A 13156-nucleotide genomic window follows, 5' to 3' on the forward strand; every position below is an offset into this window, starting at 1 on the left:
AAAAAAAAATGAAAAGAACAAAAATCTCTCTACAGGTAACATACAGCAGATCTATGAAAAAGGGCCTCAAAGAACCTGTACCACAATATTATGGCTATCTAAACCGTCTGTAGCACAGCCACAACCATCCTGGAGACAATGAGGAGCAGTAAACCACTGTCTTATTGGCGACAGGGCAACAGAAATAGCAGCAGCTAACTGCTCTGTAAATATATCTGAATAACACAAAGTCATAAATATATATATTCAAAACAGGTTATTTGTTTATATCTTATTGACTACAGCCTATTTAACAATATAAGCCAACATATCAGACATTAAAAAACACATCTGCCATCACTGTTTTCAGATGTCTCTATTTCTGCTCAGCAGAGGGCAGTGAATACACATGGATCAGTCAGATCTAAAAACTGTATTTAAATTAAGTGAGGAAGGATGTTAACTTAGAAAGTCTTATTAGCTCTTGTTCCTAATTAGTACCTATTTAATATAACTAGGCTATTTATTATTAAATAACTAAAAAGCCCAGTAATGCAACTTCAAACAGTCAACTGGAAACCACATCCCAGGAAAAGTTTCACTTTGAATAAAACCTGACTTTGTGTGAAGCAGACAATACGCACACAGAGTCACAGTTTCCCTCAAAGGCTGTAAACAACACTGCGGGCCTATTCAGAATCCGTGCATGAATGAAAGGAGTGTCACGTCCAAGTGTTTATTTTCTGTGTTTGGGACGTCCCACCACCTCCCTCTTCCATCCCATCTCCTTCCTGAGCGCTCCTATAAAAATCCCAGGAATCCCAACTGTGTAGCAGACCCCTGAAAGTGTGTCCACAGTGAGCTTGAAGGATGGCAGGGATTACTTTGACGCTTTTGTTTGTGGTGTTTCCTCTTTACAACACAGAGGAGCATGTCGTTAATGGTGAGTGGATTATTTTTCTTAATCTTTTTTGAATGCCGTGTTTAGTGACATTATTATCATTCATAAATATCCTAAATATCTGTTATTACATGCAATTACAGATATACAATATGCTTTAGATGGAGAGTGAATTGACCTCATGTTGTACCTTCTATGTTTAACCCTGTAACATTAAGTGTATCATATTTAATAGATGAATTTCTGAGACCCTTACATCACCAGTGTGATGTTTTTAACCCTAACCCTCTTATGTGTTTTTGTTTTGCTGAGCAATAAATTGCACAAAAATGGCAGATGTAGCAAAAAATTATACAAATTAAGAGTCACATGTGCAAATTTATATTTATTTATGTATTTTTATTTATCATAAGGTTCAATAAACACTCAAGTATTTTTCAAAAATGACAAATCTGTAATTATTTCAGGCATAAAAGGGATAATATTGTATAATATTGTTTGTACTCTATTGATAATCGAGTAATTAGTAAGAATTCATCAAGGAAGGTCCACTTTATCAATTACACAAAATTCACCCATTGTCGTAGACCTCTTTTTGCCAAACTGCGCAACTAAAGTGAAGCTTTGTTTCTTTCGACTGCAGGTCTGTACACGCTGATAGAAAAGGGTCAGAGCAGCTTTGTGGATCCAGCTCTGAGCAATCAGAGCAGACTGGTGGTTAAAGAGCCCAACCTGCCCATCAACGAGCTCCTAGAGAAGAGCAGCAAGAGCAGCGAGTCCAAGTTCAGCCTCCATCCTCTTCCTTCTGCTGTGTGGCCCAAGCACACCGACCTGGCCCACATCCCCCGCCACCACAGTCCCCACAGCAAGAGCAAGAAGGGCCCAAAGAGCGACCGTTCGGAGGAGCACAACAGCGAGAAAGCCAGAGGAGAAGTTACTGGTCTGCATCCCAAAACCCAGCTCACAGCAGCTGCAGGTGCTTCCACCAACCGCACAGTACAGAAACCCAGTCAGGACACTCAGTCCAACATCAGTCCTCCTCACAACGGCGAGCCAGAGGGACACCCCAACTCCAGACCCAGGGCGCCGCCTCAGACCCAACCTCAGGCTCAGCCACAACAACCAGCTGTTCCCCCGCGCAAAGATCCCCCAACCGACGCATGGACCCAGAGGAGAACCGGCCAGGGAAGTCCAGTCTCTATCAGTCTGGCATCAGTGCAGCGACCCGGAACAACAGCCGCCCGCCGGTGATCTTTAACCGGCGCTCCTCCAGCCTGCTTTATCAGTTTGACATCATGCGGCGAGGTATGGGAGGATTTTTTTTCCTTTCCTGACCTCAAAATGTGACCTGTGCATAATTACAGAGCTGTCCAGATATCTTTTCATGGGTTCTTTGAACCTTACTCCCTTCTGGGAGTATAGATTTTAAATTATTAATCTTGAATAAGACTGTAGCCAGATGGGAACATCTTTGATCTTTAATATTACAATATTTCTCCCTCGTAACCATCTGCAGCCTCTGGCCTTTAAATAATATATATTACATGAGTGCAAATTACCAAAACAATAAAAACATTTGTTACAGAATGAAAAAGAGCTGCTTTGTGATTGTATTTTTCTTAGTGTCATTACTGGAAGTTGACGTTTGATCACAAGGAAAGGCCCAAACTCAATTTTATTATAAACCTTTAGTGGAAAAAAGTGGATCCTGCTGAGTTTAAATTTACACTGCTGTTTTCTTTCCTGTGCTTTAAATATCACTTTAATTATCACTTTGAAAAGTCCAATCTGTTGCTGTGCCAGTATATATGTCCTGTATGCTGACACAGGTCACAGAGTTCACACAGAGGGTTGTGATGAGAGCGGTGGCTTTGTCTTTTCCTCTGGTAGGTAATTAAAGTCTCCTGCCACTAATTATAACCGCTTCCCTCACTTCTGGCTGTCAGTGCATCCCCTGTGTGCAGCCCAGTGGTGGTTATAATGAAACTAATGCAAAGCAAGGGGGAAAGCTCTGATTTTGTAGTTAAGGTTAAAAAATGTACCACCAGCGTGATCCCGAGACACGGTCCACCTCCTCCAGCCCCCTGCCGAGGAATGTGACGCCTCGGTTTTGTAATGACAGCCTCGTCTTTTCTAATGATGCTGGAATGAGATTCAGTCATTCCCTGACTCGCTGTGTTTGTCCTCCTTCCCCACAGAGTCCGACTTCACACATGACGCCTTCTGTGTGAGCGAGTGCAGGAAGGAGAAGGACGAGAAGGAGCATTACTGCTACAGTGAATTTGGTACGTGTCTAATGTGAGACAAAGACAGACTGGTTTTCAGTGCTGGTCTTCTTTATCACACACACACACAAAATCACATTAACATGTTAGCCCTCTGGCCTGTTGTGCTATTATCAACCGTCATATTTTATGGAAACCTTGCTAAGATTTTTTTTTCAGTGTCACTCAGTTCCACCATCAAGTAAACGCAGACATTTATTTTGAGAAAATATCCAAAGTTGGTAAAGTTTAGATGGCTAATTAGCACAAACTAGAGCAAAAATACTTCAATTTAATTTTTGGAGTTAACTCTCCTTTTTAAATGTACACATTAACAGCTAAATATCTATCTGTGCCTTTAAAGTTTTGATAATAAAGAAATCTATGTATGCAACAGCTGGATTATGAAACTATGACCTTTGAGACTAGATGAAGTTTCAAGGAAATGCATTATTCACATGGATGGTTATGTTTGATCACTTAGATGCCAAAGCTAGAAGGAGCTTAGCCTTAAGACCAACAGTTTTTATATTAGATGAACAAAACTGAGAGCTTTAGGGGTGCTGGCAGCTGGATTTTGACCTCATAAACAGTTAGGTGATATAAAAATGTGATATTTTAAGATCTGATCATGTTTTTCTCTAACATAGCTGTCAATGGGATTGTCCATGACATCGATGTGTTACGCAAAGGAATCCGGCTCATTACACTGATGGTCAGCAGTGATGGCTTCTACAAGATGAGCCGTCTGTACGTGACTCCTGACAGCTTTTTCTTCAAAGTGCGCCTTCTGGTCCTGGACACCTACAAGTGTAGCAAGCCATGCCCTGACATCAAACTGGGTAGGTGTTGCAGTGTAGCTCCTTAGCTCTAAAGAACAAAAAACTGGCTTCATCAAAGATAAACAGTCAACTCTCTGAATCCTTGCAAAGCATTACTGTGCAGGTTGAGCTCTCCTGAATGAGAATAATAGCGGTGTACCTTTTAATTATGTTTATTTGTTGTTAGTTATGCAGTGTAGTTAATTGAATGATAAATATCATTTAATATTTACTCATATTTATAGTGTCTTCTAGCTGTTAAGTTCTTTGTTCATGAGTAATCAAGAGATCAGATTAAAGTAACAAATCGTGGGAAGTACAGAGTTTGATAATTGATATTTTACACGAATGCAACCCTTGAGACCCATAAATTAAAAACCATGTGACAACTTAACACCAAAGCGTCACTTTGTGGGATGTGGGATGTGGGAATTCCTTTTTCCTGAGATCAGCAGAACGTGTTTAGTGCAAACACAAAAATTGTTTGACTTTGCACTTTTTTCCCCCTCCGTCACTTCAACGTTCGCTCTCTTTCTTCCCAAGGGACCAGATACATCATAATGGGTCAGATCTACCACCGAAGACGCCACCTCCCTTCTGACCTCCTGAACCTGCTGGGCGGTAAACTGAAGCCCGGGGACGGCATCCTGAGAAGCAACAGCTACGTCAAGAGATACAACAAGCGGCGACACCAGAAAGCTCTGGAGGCCACGCGCTCCAGGTGTAGGTGAACCGGAGATAAGACTATCACCCCTCGCTGCAGGGGAAGAGACACTGCAGCAGACGTGAACTGATCTCACGTAGACAGAAGACATGTGGCAAAAAGCATCAAATGAGTTTCATATGGACTGCTCTGATGCTATCAGAAGACTGGATCATCTCCTTTTTACCGATCTTTGAAAATCCACAGTTGCTGGCTTGTGATCTTTTTTTTTCTTTCTTTCTTTTTTTTTTACAGAAAACACAAGCAGCTACAATTAAATGGGGTTTATGATGTTTTTTCCATGAGGCAAATGTTATTTTGTCAACATACAAACTCTTCATCCATTCATGGCTGGTTCATGAAATCCTTGCATTAATAAGGCATCGCATGTAAAAGGGAAATTTGGCTCATCTTTAGTTCACATATTACAGAGTGGGAATATTTTTATGCAAGAGTAATGCTTTTACTTGAGAAAAGGGTTTTCTGAATAAACATTTGAATAGTAAATCATAACCTTTAACCCTACAATATCAGGATATTTGATTTTTTGTCTTTAAAAAAAATCATTCTCATAGTATTGGGGGACATTTTGCATTTCTTTTCTCCCCCCAAAGAAATTCATTCTTTAAATTCTAAATGATAGGATTAGGATCTAAACATGAAGGCATTTAGGGTACACAGACCACAGGATGTCACAGAGATAATTATCTCAGCTTTCCTGTAAAACTTTACATAAAAAAAGCAGAGAAAGCCCCTCACTCCTTCAATTTAAGGAGTGCATCAGTGTCCCCCCTACATAGTTTCCTCCAGTCATACTTTGGTTTGGTCTTTGAGAAATATATGTGGTATTGCTAGATGAATTGTGAGATATGCCATTAATTTAACAAAAACAATTTTTTTTTCCTTTAATTAAAAGTTTGCTCTGTATTTCCACAATAACCTAATAATACAAAGACATGGAGAAAATCTGGTTGAGCTGAAACACTTCTACACATGACTGTTCCAGAATTACTACAAATCCTTTTTTTTTTCTGTAATTAACAGTTTCTATAACTTCTTGAAAACGTATAACATGTAAATCTTGCTTTAATTAGCCAATGGATGCAAAATATTGTATGGCATTGGACTGTGTTGGTTGGCAACACTCAGTCCTGTGCATGGCGTCACTGTGGGTTGATAATGGCAAGCAGGAAATGCAATATTAAAAGGAAGGGAATTGGGGGCCTTAAAAGCAGCACCAAATCCCCAGTAGAGCAGGAAGAGGAGGGGGAAGAAAAAGAGAAAAAGTAAGCAGAGATTTTGCATGTCACGAGAGCAGCTTACTTCTCTAAGTTTAATTATATATTTCATGATGATGTCTGGCTAGGTCGACTGGGACATCAAAAGGAGTCGTGCTGAATGAGGAGGAGGTACGCTGTTGTTGGGAGTACGCCATAAATCTAATCGCGGGAATCTGATCCTCGGCACACCTGGACACACGACTGAAAGAAGTGCCTCCGTCACAGCTCCTTTTTGGAGTGCCTATTGCTTTCCTCTCTTGCAAACAAACACATGCTCCTCTTGGACGGCGAGGATTCAAAGGGGGTATTTAAAGTATGTCGGCAGGATCAGAGGATAAGTGAGGTGGGGAGCAAAGAGGAGGAGGAATACAGACAGTTGTGTAAAATAACGCAGGGAGAGAAGTGAAATTGTAGAGACGGTGTTGTTGCGTCTGTCTTTCTTATTTAATAAAAAATCCCAGGCTCGACTGTAGTACGACCCTGAGCTCATGCTTCTTATGAGAGAGAAAAGATTTGCACTGAACGCTTACTTTGCTTTACTAAACATGAACTCAATAAAAGTGTGTATTTGTTTTGTACTGTGGCCCTGCGAAGAATTTATTTATCTTTAAACCAACACCCCCGGCTCGTGCAATCACACGTACACTACCAACAGTGATCCTTATTGTCATTCCCACTGAGAGCCTGACAAGGAGTCACCAACCTAATTAGAGTTTAGCAACCAAAGGTCTCGGCCTGGCCTCCACGAAGAGAGAGACTGACTTGGGAACTTGGATGTTGATCCAGGCAGCGCTGAGCCTCTTTTCTCCCTCTCTGCACGTATGTCAGCCCAGGTCAGTTCCCAGGCTCGATGAAGCCCCTATCTGGGATCAGCGCTGGAGGGAACAGATGCATACGGGCAGGAAACAGGAGCCTGCTGCACATTGTTGCTACTATCACAGCGGGAGCACATTCCTCATGACAGAGGATGTAAAGGAGGGGGAGGGGAGAGAAAAGGGAGGGGAGGTTGGGTGAAAATATCTACGAGCTGCTTCCTGTGTGCACGCCCCCCCCCCAAAAACCGACTTTGGGCTTGTGGTCATCTGTGGTGCGTTCAGCGTCCATTTGAATCTCTGGATCCATTTAGTGGTTTGAGTGGAGAGTTAAAGAGTGGGGGGTGGGTTGTGGAGAGGGGTGTGTGAGAAAAGTGAAAGATCAAAGCAGGAGGTGGCTGGATGTGTCATCTTGGTAATTTCATCACAGGAATAGATGGTGTGTCTCAGCGCAGGGGTCATGACCTTGTCCCTCATGCTTGCCTTGAGCATGCAGCTAACAATTTAAGCTGAAAGCTGAACTTCATATTTGGAGTCAGATCAGCTCACCAAGGGGCCTCAGAGGAACAATTAGCTGTGGCTCCTGCAGAGGCCCCTGTTTCTGTTGCTTCAGACTGCCTCTCATCTAACCTCTCTATAAAACAGTTCCCAACAAGACAAGTGTTTCTCATCATGTCAATTCATAATTAGCATGGGTCACTGGGAGTAATCTACCCCAGTTTGCCCAGTTAATAAACCAGTATTGTTGTAATGCAAAAACAGAAGGCTGAAGTGTAGCTACATATTAGCTATATCGAAAGTAATGTTAATATATAATTTCCAGGTAATAAGGTAGCAAGAAGTCAGTGAATTTGTGTTGTGGTGTACCCCAAGGTTCTATTCTGGGTCCTGTTTGGTTTACTGCATGCATGCTTCCTTGTCGTGATATGATCAGGAATTGAATGCATTATTATAGATAACAATTATAAGAGGGGGAAAGAGATGGAATATGTATTTTAGCTAAGCTATGTAAAATAAATAAAATGTCACAAATGCACCAATTCTAATATATTAATTGAGCTTCCAAATTGTAAATTAGATTTCTCCAAAGGATGGCTTGGCTCAGCCTAAGGGTCAGAAGTTCAGTCATTCAGGAGGGACTGAGAGTAGATAAGTGCTACTCCTCTCCATTGAAAAGAGCCATCTGATAAGGATGCCTCCTGGGTTTAGTGTTCCAGGCATATCCTACTAAAGGCCCCCAGAGTAGACACAGGACATGCTGGAGAGATTATGTCTCTCGGATGGCCTAGGAACACCTCGGTGTTCCCCAGGTTGGGTGAGGGAGGTCTGGGCTTTGCTGCTTAGGCTGCTGCATCTGCAACCTGGTCATGGCCAGGCCTGGCCATTTGTTTCTGAATCAAGCGACCGTCCCCCTCAGCTTATGGAGGGGCTTATTGCCATGGACGTAATTATTTAGGTTTGTTGGTTGATTAAAAGCTAGGAGCAGATTTATTTTAAAACATTGGGCTCGGCCCAGCATAGGTGTGATTAACTTTTGGAGATGCTCCAGATCCTGAACTAGGAATCTTTGGAGAGATTCTTTATCATTGTGAGATTTGAAAAAAAAAATGGCCATTTTAACTCAAATGGTTACAAATTCAAAGAAGGAAAAAATGTGGGAGATCATCCTGTTGTTCGTTCATGCACAGTGGTTGAGCATTTCTTTTGTGCTGAAAATTGGTTGACTTTGGCTGTTTATATTTCATGCTTAATCAGAGATTATGCATGCTGTTATTTCATCTTGTCTCATCAGCTGTGGTTTTCTCTTCACCAGCGTCAATAACTGCTTACAGTTCTGCTCCTGATCATTCAGTTATCAACATGGTCATGTCTCACTGATTCAAAGTGAAGGGACGCTTCTTAGCTGACAGGAGTGGCACCCAGTGTGGTCTTCTGCTTTTGTAACCCATCTGCTTCAAGGCTTGTTGTGTTGAGCGTCCAGAGATGCTCATCTGCATACCTTGCTTGTAATGAGTGGTTATAGACGTTTGTGTTAACGAGCAATTGAGCTGCTTCAGGTCACAAAATGACTGGCGAGGCTATGTCCTCACAAAGAGCCATTCACACATACCTTTGTCTGTGCAAGGGGGGACACAGAGTGGAGCAGACAGAAGTCTCTTTGGGGGAAACACTGATCGAGGACGTTTGTTTTAGACAAAATATGAGAACTGCTCATCCAAACAACCTTAAACTTGACTAAAACAATGCACGAAAAAAACAAAAAACCTTGTACTAAGCTTAATAAGCAGAGACAATGAGAGAAAACACTGGTGTCAAAAACATTACTTTATTATCTAGGATGAAATGTCCTATCAAGTACAAAAGAGAATCTCCTCAGAGTTGCCACAATCTGTTAAAAACATAGAGTACTTTTTATCTGCAGTTACGTTTTTTTTTTCCTTTTTTCCAACATTACTCAAAAAACTGAGAACTTTTCATTGATATGAATAAATAATACAAGAAATGCAATGTCAATATAGACGTTATGCTGAACTGGTTGGTTTCTTACAAAAAAGAAAAACTCTGTACAAGAGTTACTGTGTCACTCTACCCCGTTCAAAACCTTTATGCTCACAATATGCAGCACTTTTAATATAAAGGGCAATTTCACCTAAATGTAGAGTTCACTTTAAAGAGAAAAAAATAGACAGTTAAAATATACAGGCGGGCTTAGTTGCTGGTTCAAATAGTGAAAAATAAAAGTTTCTACTGCTCTAAAAATCTCTCATCTCTACATATTTGGACAGCAATAATATACAATAGAGATTACAAACAGTGGATAAAGCACATTATCGTCAGATTACAAAGTGACCCATGTTTGAAACGACAGACATATGAACGACATACAAACACACAGAAGATGACAGAGGCTACTTTATCTCTCAACTCTAATTAAAACACCCGAAAATGTAAAAACTTTGCGAGTAAAACTGAAACGTTTCCTGATTATAAACAGTCTCCAACATATAAACTAAAAGACAACTGCAACTTTGCCTTTTAACGGCTCCCCTCCTACAAAACGGATGATCACAAATTACAAAAATGCTCCCAGAAATGCCAAAAATGCAGTTATAAAATTTTCATACAAACCCCACGGTACAAAGACTCCCCAGTCCCCCCCCTCCACTCGGAGTTTACCCTGCTGCCGCGGACCGCAACATAACTGAGTTGATTGTGAGTGGAAAAGTCCATTACCCAATTACTTAACCATGCTTTGAGGCAGAGTTGAGAGACAGATGTGAGCCAACCTGTCAGCTTCAGTGAATTATGCTGGAAGAAGTGGCTGAAAGATAAGGAGAGACAGACTTACAGACTCAGCCACCGACAGAAACGGACACCGGAGTTCGATGAGAGGAGGGTGGAGTACTTGTAGGTCGGTTAAGCCTCGTACAAGTTTCACCTTCCCTGAAGGCCTTTTAAGAAATAAAACAAATCCCCCTCCCTCTCCTCACATATTGACCTTTGCCTCTTTTAACTAGTCATGTTTAAGGAGGCACAAAACTAGCTGACTTTTTTTTTTTTTTTAACTTAGAAGAACACTAAATGGAAAAAAGGTCAAAAGAACGGCAGGATGCTGTGGGTGGGGCAGCTTATTCTGGGTGTTCCCTGTGGAAATTAACATGAAAGCACTGCAGCACTGAGACAAAATGAAGACCCCCTCACATGATGTCCAATTTTTTCTTTTCTTTTTTTTTAAAGAAATTTTTTTTGTTACAGGGGGATCACCTCAGCATCGGCAGGCTGCTTTGATAATATACAGTGACATGTGACCCTGAAAGACACATTTAGTTATACGAGGCTGGTTCATGCTTCATGCAGCACTACAAACCTGAAAACAATGTGGTCAGAATAACTGGGTCTAATGTAAGGTGATGCTGCGTCTTCAGGACTGGCTGAATGAAGCTGGTCTGCAGTGCCGACTTGTCTTTGTGGGGTTATTATTTTTTCCTGGTTAAAAACAAAGGTGGCGCTTATTGAATATGAGGGAAGTCAACTCCAAATTGCACATTTAGCTTCAGATGAAACATTTCCCGACATCGGCTGTGCACGTTTTACAGCAGTTTCCATTCGAAGCAGTGGCTAAAATCAAGCGGGATGTTTGCATCGTGAAAACGCAACAGGATGAAGTTAAGAAAGGGGGACAGAGGGTGACACTTTGCTATATAGGATACACAAAACAAACAAAAAAAACAGCCATCAGCTACAGATGAACTTCCAAGAGTCTGCTGCTGCTTTAAAGATTAGACTGCCGCCGACCATCCAACCAGCGCTGCTGCCTCGCCATCTGCGCTCTCCAGGCTTTCTTCTCATGGAGGGTCTACACTGGCAGGGATGGCTGGTTGGGATGTAAAAGGCTGCCAGAGAGTGAGTCTGCAACTGCCCTGCCCCCTGGTATGAAGACTGGACTGACACTTTGGATGACAAATGAACCTTTTTCCAATTCACTTCTTTCCTCTCAGCACTGCAGGTGCCAGGTGAGGTGTTGTGTGAGGTGGGGGCGGCGTTCCTCCAGAGAGGAGTCGGGTTCGGACGCAGCCTGACTTGGACCACGCTTCTTAATCAGTCTGAGGAAACCACAAGCCGGGTCTGTGTGACACCTGGTTTGTTTAGTTTTTTTTTTTTTTTAAGCAGAGCTAAGAGGCAGCTGACTGCAGCTTGTTGTTATGTGACCTACAGAGACAGGCAAAGAGAGGAGGAAGAACACAGTTGGAAAACTTCTTGTTGTTGTTGTTTTTCTTCTTTTTTTTATTAAAGGCTTTACAAAATAACAAATATGCGACTAGGGGAAAGTACAAAAAAAAAAAAAAAAAAAAAAAAAAAAAGCAATAGCAAAACATGTATTGGATGCCAGTGGGTCAGACGGGTTGTTGCAGACCAAGCAGCCATGTTGGTGAAATGTTACTGAAATGTGTGTTTTTGACGTCGACCCAACAATAAGTATACAGAGAGTCTTTTTTTTAAAAAAGATTTATTTTTTCTTATAGTGGAGACTGCTAAGCTCGCCATATTCTGAATATGAAAGCTAAACTAGATTTTTTTCTTCACTCTACTTTGTTTTTACAGCGTAAACCATTATTTCCTTTATAACATAAAACATATTCCTTCACAAAAAAGATAAAATATGAACACAAAATATAATACATGGGTACAGCCAATAAAGAAAACGTAATGAATGTCAAAAAAGGAAGAAAAAAAAAATGAGGTAAAAATGTTCTGCAGCATGTTATAATGGCAAAAAAAAGGAAAAAAGAACAACAGTTCTATCAAAACAAAAGTAAAGTGTGTGTTTGTGTCGCTCAGGTGTGATTTTACAGTCAAAATCAACACCTGTGAGAAACTGATTCTGAGAGACAAACAAGTTTAGCAAAACTTCTTTTTGCCTCAAAAAACTGTGATCTGGTGGAAGAGTGTAAGAAAATACATTTTCCCTTAAATGGTTTGTGCGACCAACATGGCTGCCATTGTTTTGTTTTTTTTTTTATTTTTTTAGACAGTAGAAACTTTTTTTCTCCTTTATTTGCTTTTAAAATAAAAAAACGATCACACCTAACGTGTGTCTTAATATATGCACTTTCTTACAAAGTTTTTAATGCTGTTTTTTTTTTTTAAAACAAGTGAAAACAGCAACATCCAGGATAGCGAATTATGTTTTGTTTGTTTTTAAGAGTGACCCCGGCACCCAGGAGTCTGACATCACAATCTGCAAGAGAGAGACAGAGAGAGAGAGAGAGAATGGATGACGTCAGTACATGCAGGTGAAGTACGTCGCCACCTCAGGCACATAAAGCTGGATGCAGACCACAAGACTTACTGAACACATTAAAACATTGTGGCTCAAATGCTCACAGGCGCTCCACCTTCTCAGTTAGGAGACGCCTGCTACCCTCCTTGCCCTATTTAATCAAACTAATGCACACACACAAAGAAAGCCACCTGAAAGATAATGTGACTGCATTCCTGCCATCTTGTAGAGTGCATCCGAGCAAAGCAATCACATGGCACAGCGAGGACAGCTCAGTGAGATGAGTTCAGAGGCACGACCAAGCACAGGCAGACAGTGGAGAAGGTGTCGGGTATAAAGTTGCATCTAAACAGGTCTGACTTCCACAGATCATTCCCTGCGTGCTGTCATACAAGATGTCAGGTTGAATGGTAGAAATTAGGCTTTTTATGTAGCTGCCAGCATGAAGTGCACCGTCAACACGATGAAAGCCTGAGCAGGTTTGTTGTTAGGAGTGCAAAAATGAGCTGACTGAAGCCTGAATGTGTGAAAGTGTGAAGGTCGCACTGAAAAACAGTGAAGGTGTGAATGAAAAGAAAGACTGTGCATGAAAAAAAAAAAAAAAAAACAGTAAT

General features: G+C 41.2%; 2 protein-coding genes across 10 annotated transcripts in view; one reads left to right on the top strand and one right to left on the bottom strand.

The window, feature by feature from the left end:
* Positions 1 to 677: 677 nt before the first annotated feature.
* On the top strand, positions 678 to 6420 carry LOC100698803 (procollagen C-endopeptidase enhancer 2). Its single transcript, XM_003458314.5, has 5 exons — positions 678 to 922; positions 1524 to 2185; positions 3079 to 3165; positions 3795 to 3986; positions 4509 to 6420. The coding sequence occupies exons 2-5, from the start codon at positions 2041 to 2043 to the stop codon at positions 4694 to 4696; spliced, it is 612 nt and encodes a 203-aa protein (XP_003458362.3). The 5' UTR covers positions 678 to 922; positions 1524 to 2040; the 3' UTR covers positions 4697 to 6420.
* A 2647-nt stretch (positions 6421 to 9067) lies between these two features.
* The window catches only part of LOC100699075 (nucleosome-remodeling factor subunit BPTF), a 55247-nt gene continuing 51158 nt past the window's right edge, over positions 9068 to 13156 (bottom strand). For 6 of the 9 annotated variants that reach the window (XM_025907857.1, XM_025907852.1, XM_025907854.1 and 3 more), the window contains one exon: positions 12519 to 13087. In XM_025907857.1, coding sequence (XP_025763642.1) covers positions 13030 to 13087 — 58 coding nt within the window. In that variant the 3' untranslated portion in view covers positions 12519 to 13029. The other 3 variants (XM_025907853.1, XM_005463275.4, XM_025907855.1) reach the window with 2 other exon arrangements.

This window comes from Oreochromis niloticus, linkage group LG6 (assembly GCF_001858045.2).
Source record: "Oreochromis niloticus isolate F11D_XX linkage group LG6, O_niloticus_UMD_NMBU, whole genome shotgun sequence".
In the NCBI taxonomy this organism is placed as follows: Eukaryota; Metazoa; Chordata; class Actinopteri; order Cichliformes; family Cichlidae; genus Oreochromis; species Oreochromis niloticus.